Source organism: Plutella xylostella, chromosome Z (genome assembly GCF_932276165.1).
Source record: "Plutella xylostella chromosome Z, ilPluXylo3.1, whole genome shotgun sequence".
Lineage (NCBI taxonomy): Eukaryota > Metazoa > Arthropoda > Insecta > Lepidoptera > Plutellidae > Plutella > Plutella xylostella.
This window is the reverse complement of record NC_064012.1, coordinates 10,885,748-10,898,444: the sequence shown is the minus strand read 5'-3', so window position 1 is coordinate 10,898,444 and position 12,697 is coordinate 10,885,748. Positions and strand designations below refer to the sequence as shown.

The 12,697-nt window shown below is 35.7% G+C and overlaps 2 protein-coding genes across 4 annotated transcripts in view; both read right to left on the bottom strand.

The window, feature by feature from the left end:
* LOC105381610 (period circadian protein) overlaps positions 1 to 3,000 on the bottom strand; it is a 36,262-nt gene extending 33,262 nt beyond the window's left edge. For all 3 annotated transcript variants that reach the window (XM_048632878.1, XM_048632879.1, XM_048632880.1), the window contains exon 1: positions 2,785 to 3,000. The gene's annotated coding sequence lies outside the window, so the exon portion shown is untranslated. The remainder of the gene's footprint in view (positions 1 to 2,784) is intronic.
* Positions 3,001 to 4,112: 1,112 nt separating this feature from the next.
* Positions 4,113 to 10,819, bottom strand: LOC105381611 (protein angel homolog 1). The gene is made up of 10 exons (XM_048632796.1): positions 10,672 to 10,819; positions 9,931 to 10,365; positions 9,712 to 9,857; positions 8,275 to 8,432; positions 7,809 to 7,973; positions 7,275 to 7,486; positions 6,986 to 7,075; positions 6,558 to 6,681; positions 6,083 to 6,285; positions 4,113 to 5,664 (listed from the first exon to the last, which is right to left on the bottom strand). Exons 2-10 carry the CDS (start codon positions 10,233 to 10,235, stop codon positions 5,508 to 5,510), a joined length of 1,560 nt encoding a protein of 519 aa, XP_048488753.1. The 5' UTR covers positions 10,236 to 10,365; positions 10,672 to 10,819; the 3' UTR covers positions 4,113 to 5,507.
* Between the last annotated feature and the right edge of the window lie 1,878 nt (positions 10,820 to 12,697).

Here is a 12,697-nt window from a genome sequence, read left to right as displayed (position 1 = left end):
AAATTAGTAATATTACGGAATCTTTACGGAACCCTTAATGCACAAATTCTCCTGTACTTGTCCGTATTTTACTTAGCGAATAGTTACGGCACATGAACAGATGACTACCGCAGACTAACCCCCTGCTAAGCTCGGAAATCAGCACGTTTCTCCATTCACCGTTTGCCAAATGAGAATGAGTCTTACAGAGCCGGGCGTACGGTCGTATTCGTGCTTCAATACATTCGTAGCAAGTCACATCACAACAGAGTCAAGGCACGTGTCGGTAGCGGCGTGGCAAGTGGGAGGAAAATCGTTCAATTGTCATCACGTGTCCGCGGGCAGGACTCGGAAACTTTCTAGACGTCATAACGGGTTTTTTCTTTTTCACTTTTTTTGGTCAGCTACGGGGGTAGAGGTTTTAGGTAGAGCTGGACCAAAAATAAGAAAGTACTTAGGTATTTAGCTTTTTACTTTTTTAGTTAGCTACAGGGTAGGCTTTAGGTGCAACCAGACCAAAAATAAGAAAGTTCGAATTAAAACTTAAATACCTAATGGGGTAAATCATGGCATATTATTTCAATTTGCCGATCCTAGTTCTCTTAATCGTCATCGAGATCACGTTTCGAATGCCGACATAACCGATTGGATGATTTAATTAAACAAACGTCACTCGACTTCGCCTAGGTTAGTTATGTAATTTGAATACATGCTTGAATAATTGCATGTTACCTAGAGCATGTTGAGAGGCCTACGATTCTAGAAGTTACAGTAACAGTAGAGCCTCTCTAATCCACACCTCAACTGAAATTCTGTCAATTTTGGAAGGGAGGTATTAAAGCGTTGGTAGAACATCGGGTTAGCGCCCGCTTCTCGCGCCTTGAATCCCGGCGGTGACATGTACCAATGAGTTCGTTGGAATTTAAGTAGGTACAATTAATGTATACTCATCGCTCTTACAGTGAACTAAAACATCGTGAAGAAACGTGCATGTTATCTAATTTAGCACAGTTTATAGATATTCACATACCAACTCGCAGTTAACCAGCGTGGTGGTCAATGGTCCAAGCTTAGGAAGGCAGTTTAGAAATGGGGGATATGCCCAAAGGTTCAATTCGAGAGAGCAAGGTGCAGGTAGGTACTTCTACACCCCCACAGTGAATAGAATAGAGGGGAATATCCACAGACAGTTGGATGCAATGCAAGCCAATGATATGCTATAACCTTGTTTCACGGGGAAAGACATCTGATACAAACAAAAACTACCCTTATTCGAATGTAATAAGGGTTCTGTCAGATGTCTTTCCCCGTGAAACAAGGTTATAGCCTGGTTGTTACCCATCGACATAGTGTTGTCACGCGCACTATTTATGCGTGCCAGAAAGGCGTCAGAGCACTAAATTTTGCAATTGACTTTACATTGAGACTTTACAAAATCAGAGTGTGTAGGTATTATTTAAAAAAAAACTCCTTTTCGATTGGGGGGAGGCTACTTGTACATTACCTGTTATAAATATCTATACTTTGTTTTTAACATTAATTAATACTTAACTAAGTACCATAATCTATTATTTCTATTCTAGGAGGGTGCAATGCTCATATTGCACATATATATCACAAGTAGGTACTTTGCTCTCTCCAGTATGTACTTGTAAGCTTTGTAATAATGCACCTCAACTAAATCAGCTAAGACTAGTGCCATGGTAGTTGGAGTACTAGTTAAGCAATATTTGATTTGATAAGTAACCAAATGCTGACAAAAAAATGGTTACTTTTTTAATAAAAAATATAGTTTTTTTTTTGTTTTCATAATTTTGTGGTCCGGAGTCCGGACGCAGTTATACTTAGAGGCGGACAAGAATGAGTATTTTTAATGCTTTTATGTTTTGTAATTGCTTTTATTCTGTAAGACATTGGAGATATTTCTAACAGTAAAAAGTACAAAGATATTATGGTATATTTTGTAACAAAAAGTCCTGATAATTTTTGTGAACTTAAGAATGCATATGGAAAATATGTAAGTACCTACCACCACACATGGTGGCGCTATCTACATCAGTAAAATCCCCTTACGGCTAATATTCCCAAAATTGGCTCCATTTTATAATTAATTCATGTTGATTAGAGAGAAGAAGTCGATAGAGAAGTAATTTTGTTTATTTTAGAAATGTTTGTCTATGAATATAAGAATATTTTCAATTTTAAGCTTTTTTACTGTATATGTTGCAGTTAGAAGATTAGAAAGTTACTTAAACACGAAATTATCAAGGTATCACATCAAATTATGAAATAAAAATATTTTGTGACCAGTCCAAACTTAACATTTCCCAGTGCTCCTGCTTAATCTTAGATTAAACACAAACACTACAGCTACTCTAATTTCTGATATAGGTAAGCACCTACAAAAGTAACTAGAATTAATTATGTTTATGGTTATAAGTGTGGCATGTTGGGATGCCTAACAAGTATACTTACTGTAGGTACATCTACTTATAAATATACATTTCTCAATATTCCTACAAGTTTAAAATCTCTAAGAAAGCAAATGAATAACAGATAATATTATAAATTATACATAGGCACAGGCAGAAAGGTAATCAAATGTTAATAAGACAAAGTTATTAAAATTAAAACTTTTCTAAAGTTAGTTGATTTGTTCAGACCTTCACAAATAAGCCTATGGGATATACTTTACCAATAAATTAAGTACTATCTTTACCAAACTAACTAAAAAATAAAGCACATTGACATAAAACAAATGAATAACAACTTTTGTAGAGTTCAAAACTATCGCTAACAACTTACTTGTGGGATATGATACAGGGTCGTCGTAAATCAATCGTCCTTGTAGTAGTTAGGTTCTAAGTTATTATCACTTGTAAAACACCGATATGTATTATTTTGATGAATATGTTTGTTTGGAACATATTAATCACAAAAGTTTAGGACGCGCACCAACTACCAAACACGAACAAACGAAACAAGTCTGTGTAATGAAAACGTGACGTGAGAACTTGCTCGACTGACAGTTAAAGTGTTGGGACATCATTCGATTAAAATGACTGAATCGATTCAACATCACAATTAATTCTACTTCATTTCATACCCTTGGTCTTATTTCGTTGGGAATAGAAGGAGATAAAAAGTATGGTAAAATAGGTACTTATCGTCTAAGCTAAAGTAAAATTTCCGTAAACAAAAAAATAGGACCACTCTTGAATGGACGTGCCTAACATGCGTGTACCCTGTTCTCAACGAAAAAAGTAATTAATTAAGTTTATTGTCAGAACCGATATGAATCACATAGATTTTTGACCGTGTAAGCAATATTACAAAAAAAAAGATTTAGCCGAATGTGCTTTCCTTTATTACAGCATGGAGAGTGTGAGTTTTACTCTATTCCAATAGCGGCGAGTAAACGAGGATTTGTATAGCGCAAGGGAGTCACCATCTAGCGGAGTAAGCTTCACACCATACACAATTTTAGTCGATTTTCACTGCACCATCGGTTAATGTAAGCCGATAAGAAATCGAGACATTCTTGAGTGAATATGCACAACACTATAATGCACGCTTCTAAAAACGTGCTCACGTTAGCGGGACAGTATTGTTATCTTGTTAAACGATTTTGTACTTTATTCCTACTGGCACAAGGATGAGGCGATGGTAAAGGTAGCTAAAATAATGTTTTTGTTAGTCCGGGTCCGGGCAGCGAGTTTTTACTATATCAGTACTTGCTTAAAAGACATCCATAGCTGATTTTTTGTCTGGGACTAATGCAGAGGTCCTGAAAATTCACCACCTCATCATACACCACAACTTTTAGGTAGTTAGGTAAGTCCCTTCTTACATCTGGGACGCCTACATTCCTAGTCGTATACGTATAGGTACCTATACCTACATACCTCTTTACCTTCAGCTTCCAATCTGCTTTATCCTTTTCGGACGTAGGACGTAGGTGACACTCACAAGCAGAGTACTTGAGTAACTAAATTGAGTACAGACCTACCTAACTACCTACTAATTTATTATTTGAAGTGACTAAGTAACTAAGTAGGTAGGTACTTACCTTTAATTCACTTCTTTATGCAGTGTGGGTTAAAAGGGAATTACTTAAATAAAATAAAAAAGTAATAAGATAAAATATTTTCCTCCTTTATTTCTGTTTCCAAAATCAATTCTATATTCTACCGAAAGTAACTACGTAAAGCTTATCATAAGAATTAAAACCTTTTTTTCCATAGTTTGAGTATTAGGCATTCTTTCATATGGCCAAAACTTCGTGGGTAATGTTAGTAACAGTAATGTTTAATAACAGAAATCAAATACCGCGCAATAATAATTGCGAGAATATACCACAGGGTACAGGAACTCATCTCTAGTTCAAATGGGCTACTTTTAATGGATGAAATACAATAGCTCTTCAAAAATTCGTAAGTATTTCGTCAATCTAGAGTTTCCCGTACTACGCACAAAACACTTAAAACTCAATTATTGCCTACAAAAGTTATTGCTATATTTTCTGCCTTATAAATTTACCAACGTTTATTGCTAGCACGAATATTTTAATAAGTAACAACTAAAAAGATAAAAACCAAACTCTTACAAAATTATACAATTCAATAATCATTAAAACATTGAGGACCGACCCATTTTTAATAAAGAATCATAGAAAAAATAAGAAAATATACAACATGCTGTTAAGACTAGTTACAATCATATTTCTTGGCGATCTTAAATGTTTGGTGAATACCTACCTAATCATGATAATAAAATTACACATTCCTGTTGTTTATGTCTTCCTCCTTTGTTCAACCTTTTTGAAACAATTCGTACAGGGAGTATAACCCCTGTAAAATGCTATTGCACCTGAAGCTTAGTAATAGTGATATGAAATTCTAACATTAGTAATTGTAAATTATTGCTTGTATTTTTGAACTGTAAGTACATAGGTGGCCCAAGTATTTTACAAGGCTTATGCCATCAAGATCCACTAGCGGTATAAAATCGGGTAAGAATACAATGTACACTATACATTTATATAGCCTCAATTTACACGTTATGTTGTCTTTACAGAATGTCATAGAATACTAGTCATCTTTTATAATGTGACCATAACTGCTGGTGTACATTCTGAAGTATGCGCGCGTCGAGAATCGACTGTTGCGCTCTGTCACATCTCTATCTTTGTCTCTGTCACTTCTATGTCAAGTCTCTATCTCTGTCTCTGTCACGCCCGTGGCTGCCCCTCCCCCCACCGCGCCGCACATACCTCTAGGAGTACACAACACAGTCTAGTTTCACCATAGTCTGTTAGATCATTAACACCCCGTTTACATTGTAATGTCATCAATTATACGTCATCTCCATGTTAAGTTCTTGACAGAAGTGTCATAAGTCAACGAACTAATCCCTTGTTATGATCTAGCAGAGTATAGTGAAACTGGGGCTAATGGTCACACTATAGTTAATAATACCAATTTTGAACTGTTCTTTCTTGAATCACAAATAATGCTACGTAGTTTGTATCAAAGTGAGCATTTGATGGGTTTGATTTCGAAATGGGCGCCCAGAGACAGGTGGTCTGACCCATACACTGCGTTGGGTAAGTGGAGCCCCAGCGATTCACATTCCTCGGCAGTTGGAAGTCTCAGGCGCTCTATTAAATGTAGATTCGTGTTGCGGCTGCGGAGAAGAAAATAATGATTATTAGATAAGTTTTTAGTTGGTCCCTTATTATACTCGTAACTATAAAATTCTTGCGGTAACAAACGACAGTACGAACTTTGGGGTAGCATTTATAACTTCAAAGCTTGATCAGTACATGCGAATCACGAGTATTGTCGACCCAAGTCGATAGCGTATTTCGATAGCAATTTGTATGACATCTTGATCAGTTCCCCTATCGGTAACCTTAGTATCTAACTAATAAAACGCATGCCAAACCAGTTATCCCCTATCTAATTATTATCCACTTAAGTCGACAGTACTCGTGATATGCACATTGAAAACTCTACCGTGTAAAGCGTGCCGTGTGGACTAAATGTAGTGAATACCACTACATTTAGTCCACACGGCACTGGCAAAAACCAAAAACGCTTACCTAAAATAGATATAATCCACAGTGACCCAATAGTCTTGAAACGTGGTAGCTTCGCGCCGCCCGTCCGACTTGACCCTGTCGTAGGCTGACTGTAGCTGCAAACAGTACCCAACTAGGGTCGAATTGAACAGCTCACTGTACTGGTGGATGTCCATCCAGTCGTCTAGGGTCGGCTCCTCGGAGCAGTAGTCACTGTTGCGAATCTGGAATTTAAAGAGCAGTGCTGTTGAAACTTGATAGTTCTGAAGTCGGCAGCGAATGCACTTTTGTACCTTATCGAACTAAGAACTGGAAGATAGAAGACTATTCATTCTTTCAAAGACTGACAGTTGGTTAGTTTAGTTTGACAAAGCACAAAAGTGTAATCGCAGCCATCTTTATATACGCTTCTCTAATTCGTATCTTTATAGATATGAAAAAAATTACGACTCTGTGGCATAAGTACGAGTAGACGAATCAAATACAATAGACACACCTTCATAGCGCTATAATTCGGTATGGGCTCACCCCGCAACCGACTCAGATAGACGGACAGGTGCTGGCAGTAGTCTGTGATGCCGACGTTCCTCCAGTCAGATATGTCACGGAATGGGGCGGCACTGGCAAAATATAAATACAATAAATACAACGTTATGAGATATTTCTCAAGAATCTATGAAAGAACATAATTACGAGCAATGAGTCGGTTCCAGTGACAAAAGCACCAAATTACTAGGTACTAAACGGAATATATGCAATGTTCAAATACATTTAACAGCGCATAAAAATATTACCAACTAAAAACGTAAATATTTTGACCATATTCTAAATTAAATGTTTTAAAAATTGGGGTAATTTGGTCTTGGAATTTTGTAAGCAATAACATAAATAAATCAATTAAGTACAACATCAAATATTAATTACTTTACTTGTCCTATGTCCAATAGTCTGACTACTGCGCTGTCCGGTGTAGAGTTAAAATCTCCAGTCAATATTATCGGTAAATGGCCGCATCTGAAAAATATAACAACAAATTTGTAGGTATAAGCCCCGTAAAAGGCTGTTGCTAAAGCTTAAAAAGCTGTTTAAACCTTATGGGGAAATGTGTAAAACTTCCATTTGAGAACACACTAGCCAGGTGTAGACAGTAACACCCCAACAAAGAATAAAATTGAATATTTGCCAATTTATAACATGCCAATAAACAACTTACGTCCGTCCATTATTGAAGTAAGCGAATCTGTCAATCTCAGCCAGTAACATCTGCAGTTGCGCTAGTCTGACGTCAGTTCGCTTCGGGTTGTAGAGCAGGTGGGTTGTGGCCACGATGAACGGCGATTCTGGCGCGGAATTGGCGACGAGTTTCACCATCAACCCGACGTTGTCGCGGTTGAGAATCGGTAGCTGAGGTTGCAGGAATTCCACCTGGAATTGTTACATTGATAATTTAGTGGCTTTGTTTGTATGTAGGAAAGTAAGAAACTTGTAAATAAATCTGATGATTGTGTTAAAATGAATGTTAAGAAGCCTATAATTAATAATAATTAAAAATATTGAAAAGATTCAAAGGAACTTTGCAAATGATTATTAAAAAATGCCCTTTGTCACAAGATGCACAAGGTTTTACATTGGCTTTTCCTTAAAAATGGGCAGAGGATAAATAAGAAGTAAAACCTTTTAAAGAATGGAGATATCATTAAGGGTTTGTACATACTTATAAATTTAATTAATTTATAAAAACACTTACACCACATTGATCCATTAGTTGGAAAATCGCCTTTTTAAAGTAAATTGCACAACCATCATATTTGGAGCCGGTTTTCCTCTTGAACACACCAGAGTATCCAATTTGTTCAAACCTCTCATAAAATGAGTTTAGGTGAGATGCCTGCACTTCTTGAAAGCAAATAATCTGGAACGAAATGATTGATCCATTATGTATAGGTATAATAGTGATATCAACTAAGACCATACACATAAATAATGTGTACGTCTTTATGGTATTAATAAAAAAATTATAATAAATATAAAGGATGAGTCTTTCATAGGTGCATTGGTTGTTTACATGACACTGTGTATGGGGAGTAGATATTTTTTTTCGGGAATTTCCCAAGGTCATCATAACAAAAGTTGTTTAGAATAAAAAGCTCTGTGACCTACTATTGGATGTGCACCTATGAAAGACTCACCTGTATACATATGTAAATACTTACATCTGGTGCCAAACTAACAATTTCATTATATATTCTATCGGCCCTAACTTTCCACTTCAAGTCGTTTGAATAACATTCTGAGTACAGATACGGATGTATCTCTAGCAGAACTTGTGCCAGCACATTGTAGGAAACAACTTTGAACCTGAAAGACGGCCCTGAAAGGAATGAGACGTTATCCAAGTAATACAGTACTAATACAGAATATGTATTGGTTGGCAGCATACTTCAAATTCATTTTCAGAATAAGAAACAATATGAAAATAGCAGCTGTTACAAGTACCCACTTACAAAGGAGTATTGACCTCCTGAAATTAGGGAAGCAGATTGATGATTTCATTTTATTGTCTTTTTATTTATGTTAAAGTACATTTGTCATAAAATTTACATCATCCTATCAATTTGTCATAAAATTTATACTATAATTTATTTCGATTAACATGTTCTTGAATCTGGATTTTAGTCATTTTAATAATATCCTGATGAGTTAAACCATTGGTACTCAACCTTTTTTATATAAGGGCCGGGCCACAAACATGTTTAAGTCATGGTGTCGCGGGCCGCAATATTTTTTTTTTTTCTTTAACTTTTAGTAAGCTATTTAAACTATCGATTAATAATATAAAAAACATATGAATGTACTATACTACTCTGTGTAAAAAGTATCGGGATTAGATTAATAAAACAAAGAGTTGAGTTTAGTACTCGCGGCGAATTTTCCTTTTTGTCTTCTATCGATTGTTAGTTAAAGTCATGTTGACTGTCATGGTGTTGTGCACTCCATTCGGAATTCTTGCCAGATATGCCAGAATGGTAGGAAAATAATATTATTTGCGGGTTATGTAGAATTTAATACAGCGAATTCGACGAAAAAAGCCAGATTTGTGGAAAAAAAATCTTGAAAAGATTTTGTAATGAAATGAAAAGTAGGTATTTATTTGCATGACGAATTATTTGCACCACGATATCGCGCCTTTCGCACAAGCACCACCATTGTGAATGAATTTTTGAGCAGACACTCAACAAATACCATCGAGCATCCACCATATTAACCAGATATGGCTGCAGCCTACGGCTCTAGCTTTTTTTTTCCTAAACTCAAATTACCACTTCGAGGCACTATTTCAATAAGGAAAAATCTCCGCGAGTTTTAAACACAACTGTGAAAACAGCGTTTAGAAATTTTTTGTGATGATTGGATAATTCGTTGGGGCATGTGTATCGTTTCTGAAGGAGCAAACTATGAAGGTGATTAAATAAATTTGGATGAATAACAAAAAAAAAACATGGATATAATCCCTATACTTTTTACACAGAATGTATATGTATTCTGTATTATCTCTCATGGCTCGCGGCTCGCGGGCCACTGATAAAGGCCCGGCGGGCCACATGCGGCCCGCGGGCCGCAGTTTGAGTATAGCTGAGTTAAACCTTTACCTGTTATATTATGGCAGTAATTAGAGACTTTCTCCCATGTTCTGAAGTTTTCCGGGATCATCTTACTGCTAGAACCTTTACTTCCATCTTCACTGGGTGCCTTTTTCCATTGGTTCGTAGATGGCTGGTTGTTATCTGCGGCAGAACTGAATCAAGACCAATTATTATGGAACTTAATGAACATTATCTAGAATATTCATGATTAATTTTGATACTTACATTTCAAACTGACCCCCATGGCTGACATTGCTTACTGTTGGTTGTAGTGATTCACTCATTTGCTTGCCTTTTTTGGTTGCATTTGCCTTCTTTCTCCAACGAGGTATCTTTTTGTAAGTGGAAGTCTGTCTCAGCTGCTGATTTGGTTGAGGTAACTGACCTGACAGTGGCAAACTTTGTAGCACTTGACTAAAGCTGCACTTTCCTCTACTTGATTGTAAGGGGATTTTCACAAGTACTCTACTGGGTAAACATTCACATGTAAGCCACAAGTATCTGCAAAAACTATTAGTTAATTTCAGCATAGCTTTACAAGTACAGTGTTAATAAGTTAATCATATTTATAATAATATTACTGTAGGCTTATAATCACTCAATTAGGTATGTTAACTAAGTAAATTAAATGGGACAGAATTTAATCAGCATTTCCTTTATCTGAAAATAATAAAATTTGATTCATTAGATACAATTTCGAAAGATAGGAAATGAAAAATGATCTTGTGGATAATAAGCGACGTGAATTTACTAGTACAGAGTTATGTCAACTCTACAATTTAAATCGACTGTGTAACATAATAATTAATTTATTGTTATCAATGTATAGTGATAGTTAATGAGTAGGTACTTAGTTAACGTGACCAACGAGTGGAAAGACGAAGTGGTTTTATGATGAAATAGCATGTCTTGGTAGGTCTAGCATAAACTGTTTAATATTATGATAAAGGCAACAATGATAAATACCTGCGCGCGGAATTAGGTATTAAGAATTTAAAATAATTTATTGAAACTACTATTTAAAACCTAATTTTATACCATTTTTTATCAAAATAACAAAGTAAACTTTGTGATTTGATTGACACTTTGACTGAAATATCTGACTTTGACATTTGACAGCATGATACACATTCATACTAATCTGTGGTGAAAGGGCCCGTTCAATTTTTTCCGCGTAACTTACGGTAGCTTCCCACAACAATGTCTTCGTTTTACTGTTGCGTTAAAGTTCCGTTTTATCGTGTACGTTTTATTTTCATTTATGGTGTAGTATGACGACTTTACACATGGCACAGTATACTGAAAAATATCGATACATCTATTTATTACGTAATGTGTGAACGGACGTCACAGACTCTTTTAGAAAACGGAAATGGGAGGCGCCATCTGTATTATCTTTTATTAGCTTTTACTAAAAACAAAAGTATGTAGTTTCAAAGTAATCCACTAGATGGCTGCTGACGAGCATTTGTGGTATTTCTTTTACCTATATAATTATATTATACGTTCAATGATTAGTAGGTAATATTTATGTATTGTATAATATAGGTATTATGTCAATGCATACGTTAGTTTTATTCATAAAAGACGTGTGAACCTACCTAAAACTACCTTAGGGACATTTGCGTCGGATGCGTTCCGGAGCAAAGACACATAGTTTTATTAATTTTTATTTTTTACTTCTTTTTTTGTTTATAGTTAGGCTAGGTACCTATAGTCATACTTTTTCTTAATTTAGAATAAGTTATTTAGATTGTATTGTGTACATAGATATTTACAGTTTGATTACCTAAAACTAGGTAAATAGTTGAATTTTTACAAGATTTAGGTACATAAGATAGTCACCTATCTATGTAGGTATGTAGGGTAACGTAACGTACCTAGGAACACTTTCGACTACCCCAACTTTGAATGAAGATATCGCAGCGTGCAACTAAGATATTAATGTGAAATTTACTTTATTCGGTAGGATATATAATCTATTATTACTAGTAGTATTTGTGCTGGTGTGGCCAGATTTTTTAAATTGTTACACGTTTGTACCTTGGAACACTTTTAAGTGTACTTTGGGACAAATCTATTAAAATTCTCTATTAAAATTTTGGTACAAAAAGTCTTGTAATCAACGTTATTTTATAACTAAATTGGCATCAAATTATCATTAGTTTTTAACGAAATTATATTTTGCGATTACGTATGAATCTTGTGTTACAAATTGGAGCATTCAATTTATAGGTATATTCTATTCTATTCTCAGTGGGGGCGTCAGTACCTGCACCTGGCTCTCTCGAATGGAACCTTTGTGCATTTCCCCAAGGTCTAAACTGCCTTCCTAAGCTTGGACCATTGCCCACCACGCTGGTCCACTGCGGGTTGGTGGGTTCACATATCTAGATGTGCTAAATCTAGATATGCAGGTTTCCTCACGATGTTTTCCTTCACCGTAAGAGCGATGGTATACATTGTACTTAAATTCAGAAAAGAACTCATTGGTACATGTCAGCGCCGGGATTCGAACCCGCATCTCTGGCGTGAGAAGCGGGCGCTTACCCGACTGAGCTACCACCACGCTATATAGGTATATTTTCTCCTTCTTTTAATTTATCTAGGTACTGCTGGTTTCAAACGATCCAGACTTACTGCAACTCTCTTCTGTCCAGTTTTACTATGCCACTAATAAGAACAGAGATTTATGGCGTTATTTAGAAGTTAACAGTCTCCATAGTACAAAACCATAGGATACAGTGTCCCAAGGTACAAACATTAATCGTGTCCCAAGGTACAAAAAACCAATATTTAACAAAAACTTCAATATCTTTATTATTATTATTTTTATGTTAGGAATCTTTCAAATAATTGCCGTGCCATAAAATTAAATAACTGAAAATATATACGTGACATCCATGTCTCTATCTCTGAGCATGCCTCAATGAGATAAAGCAACTCCAAAAACTATACAAAAGCTACTTTTGACTCCAAAAAACTTCATATT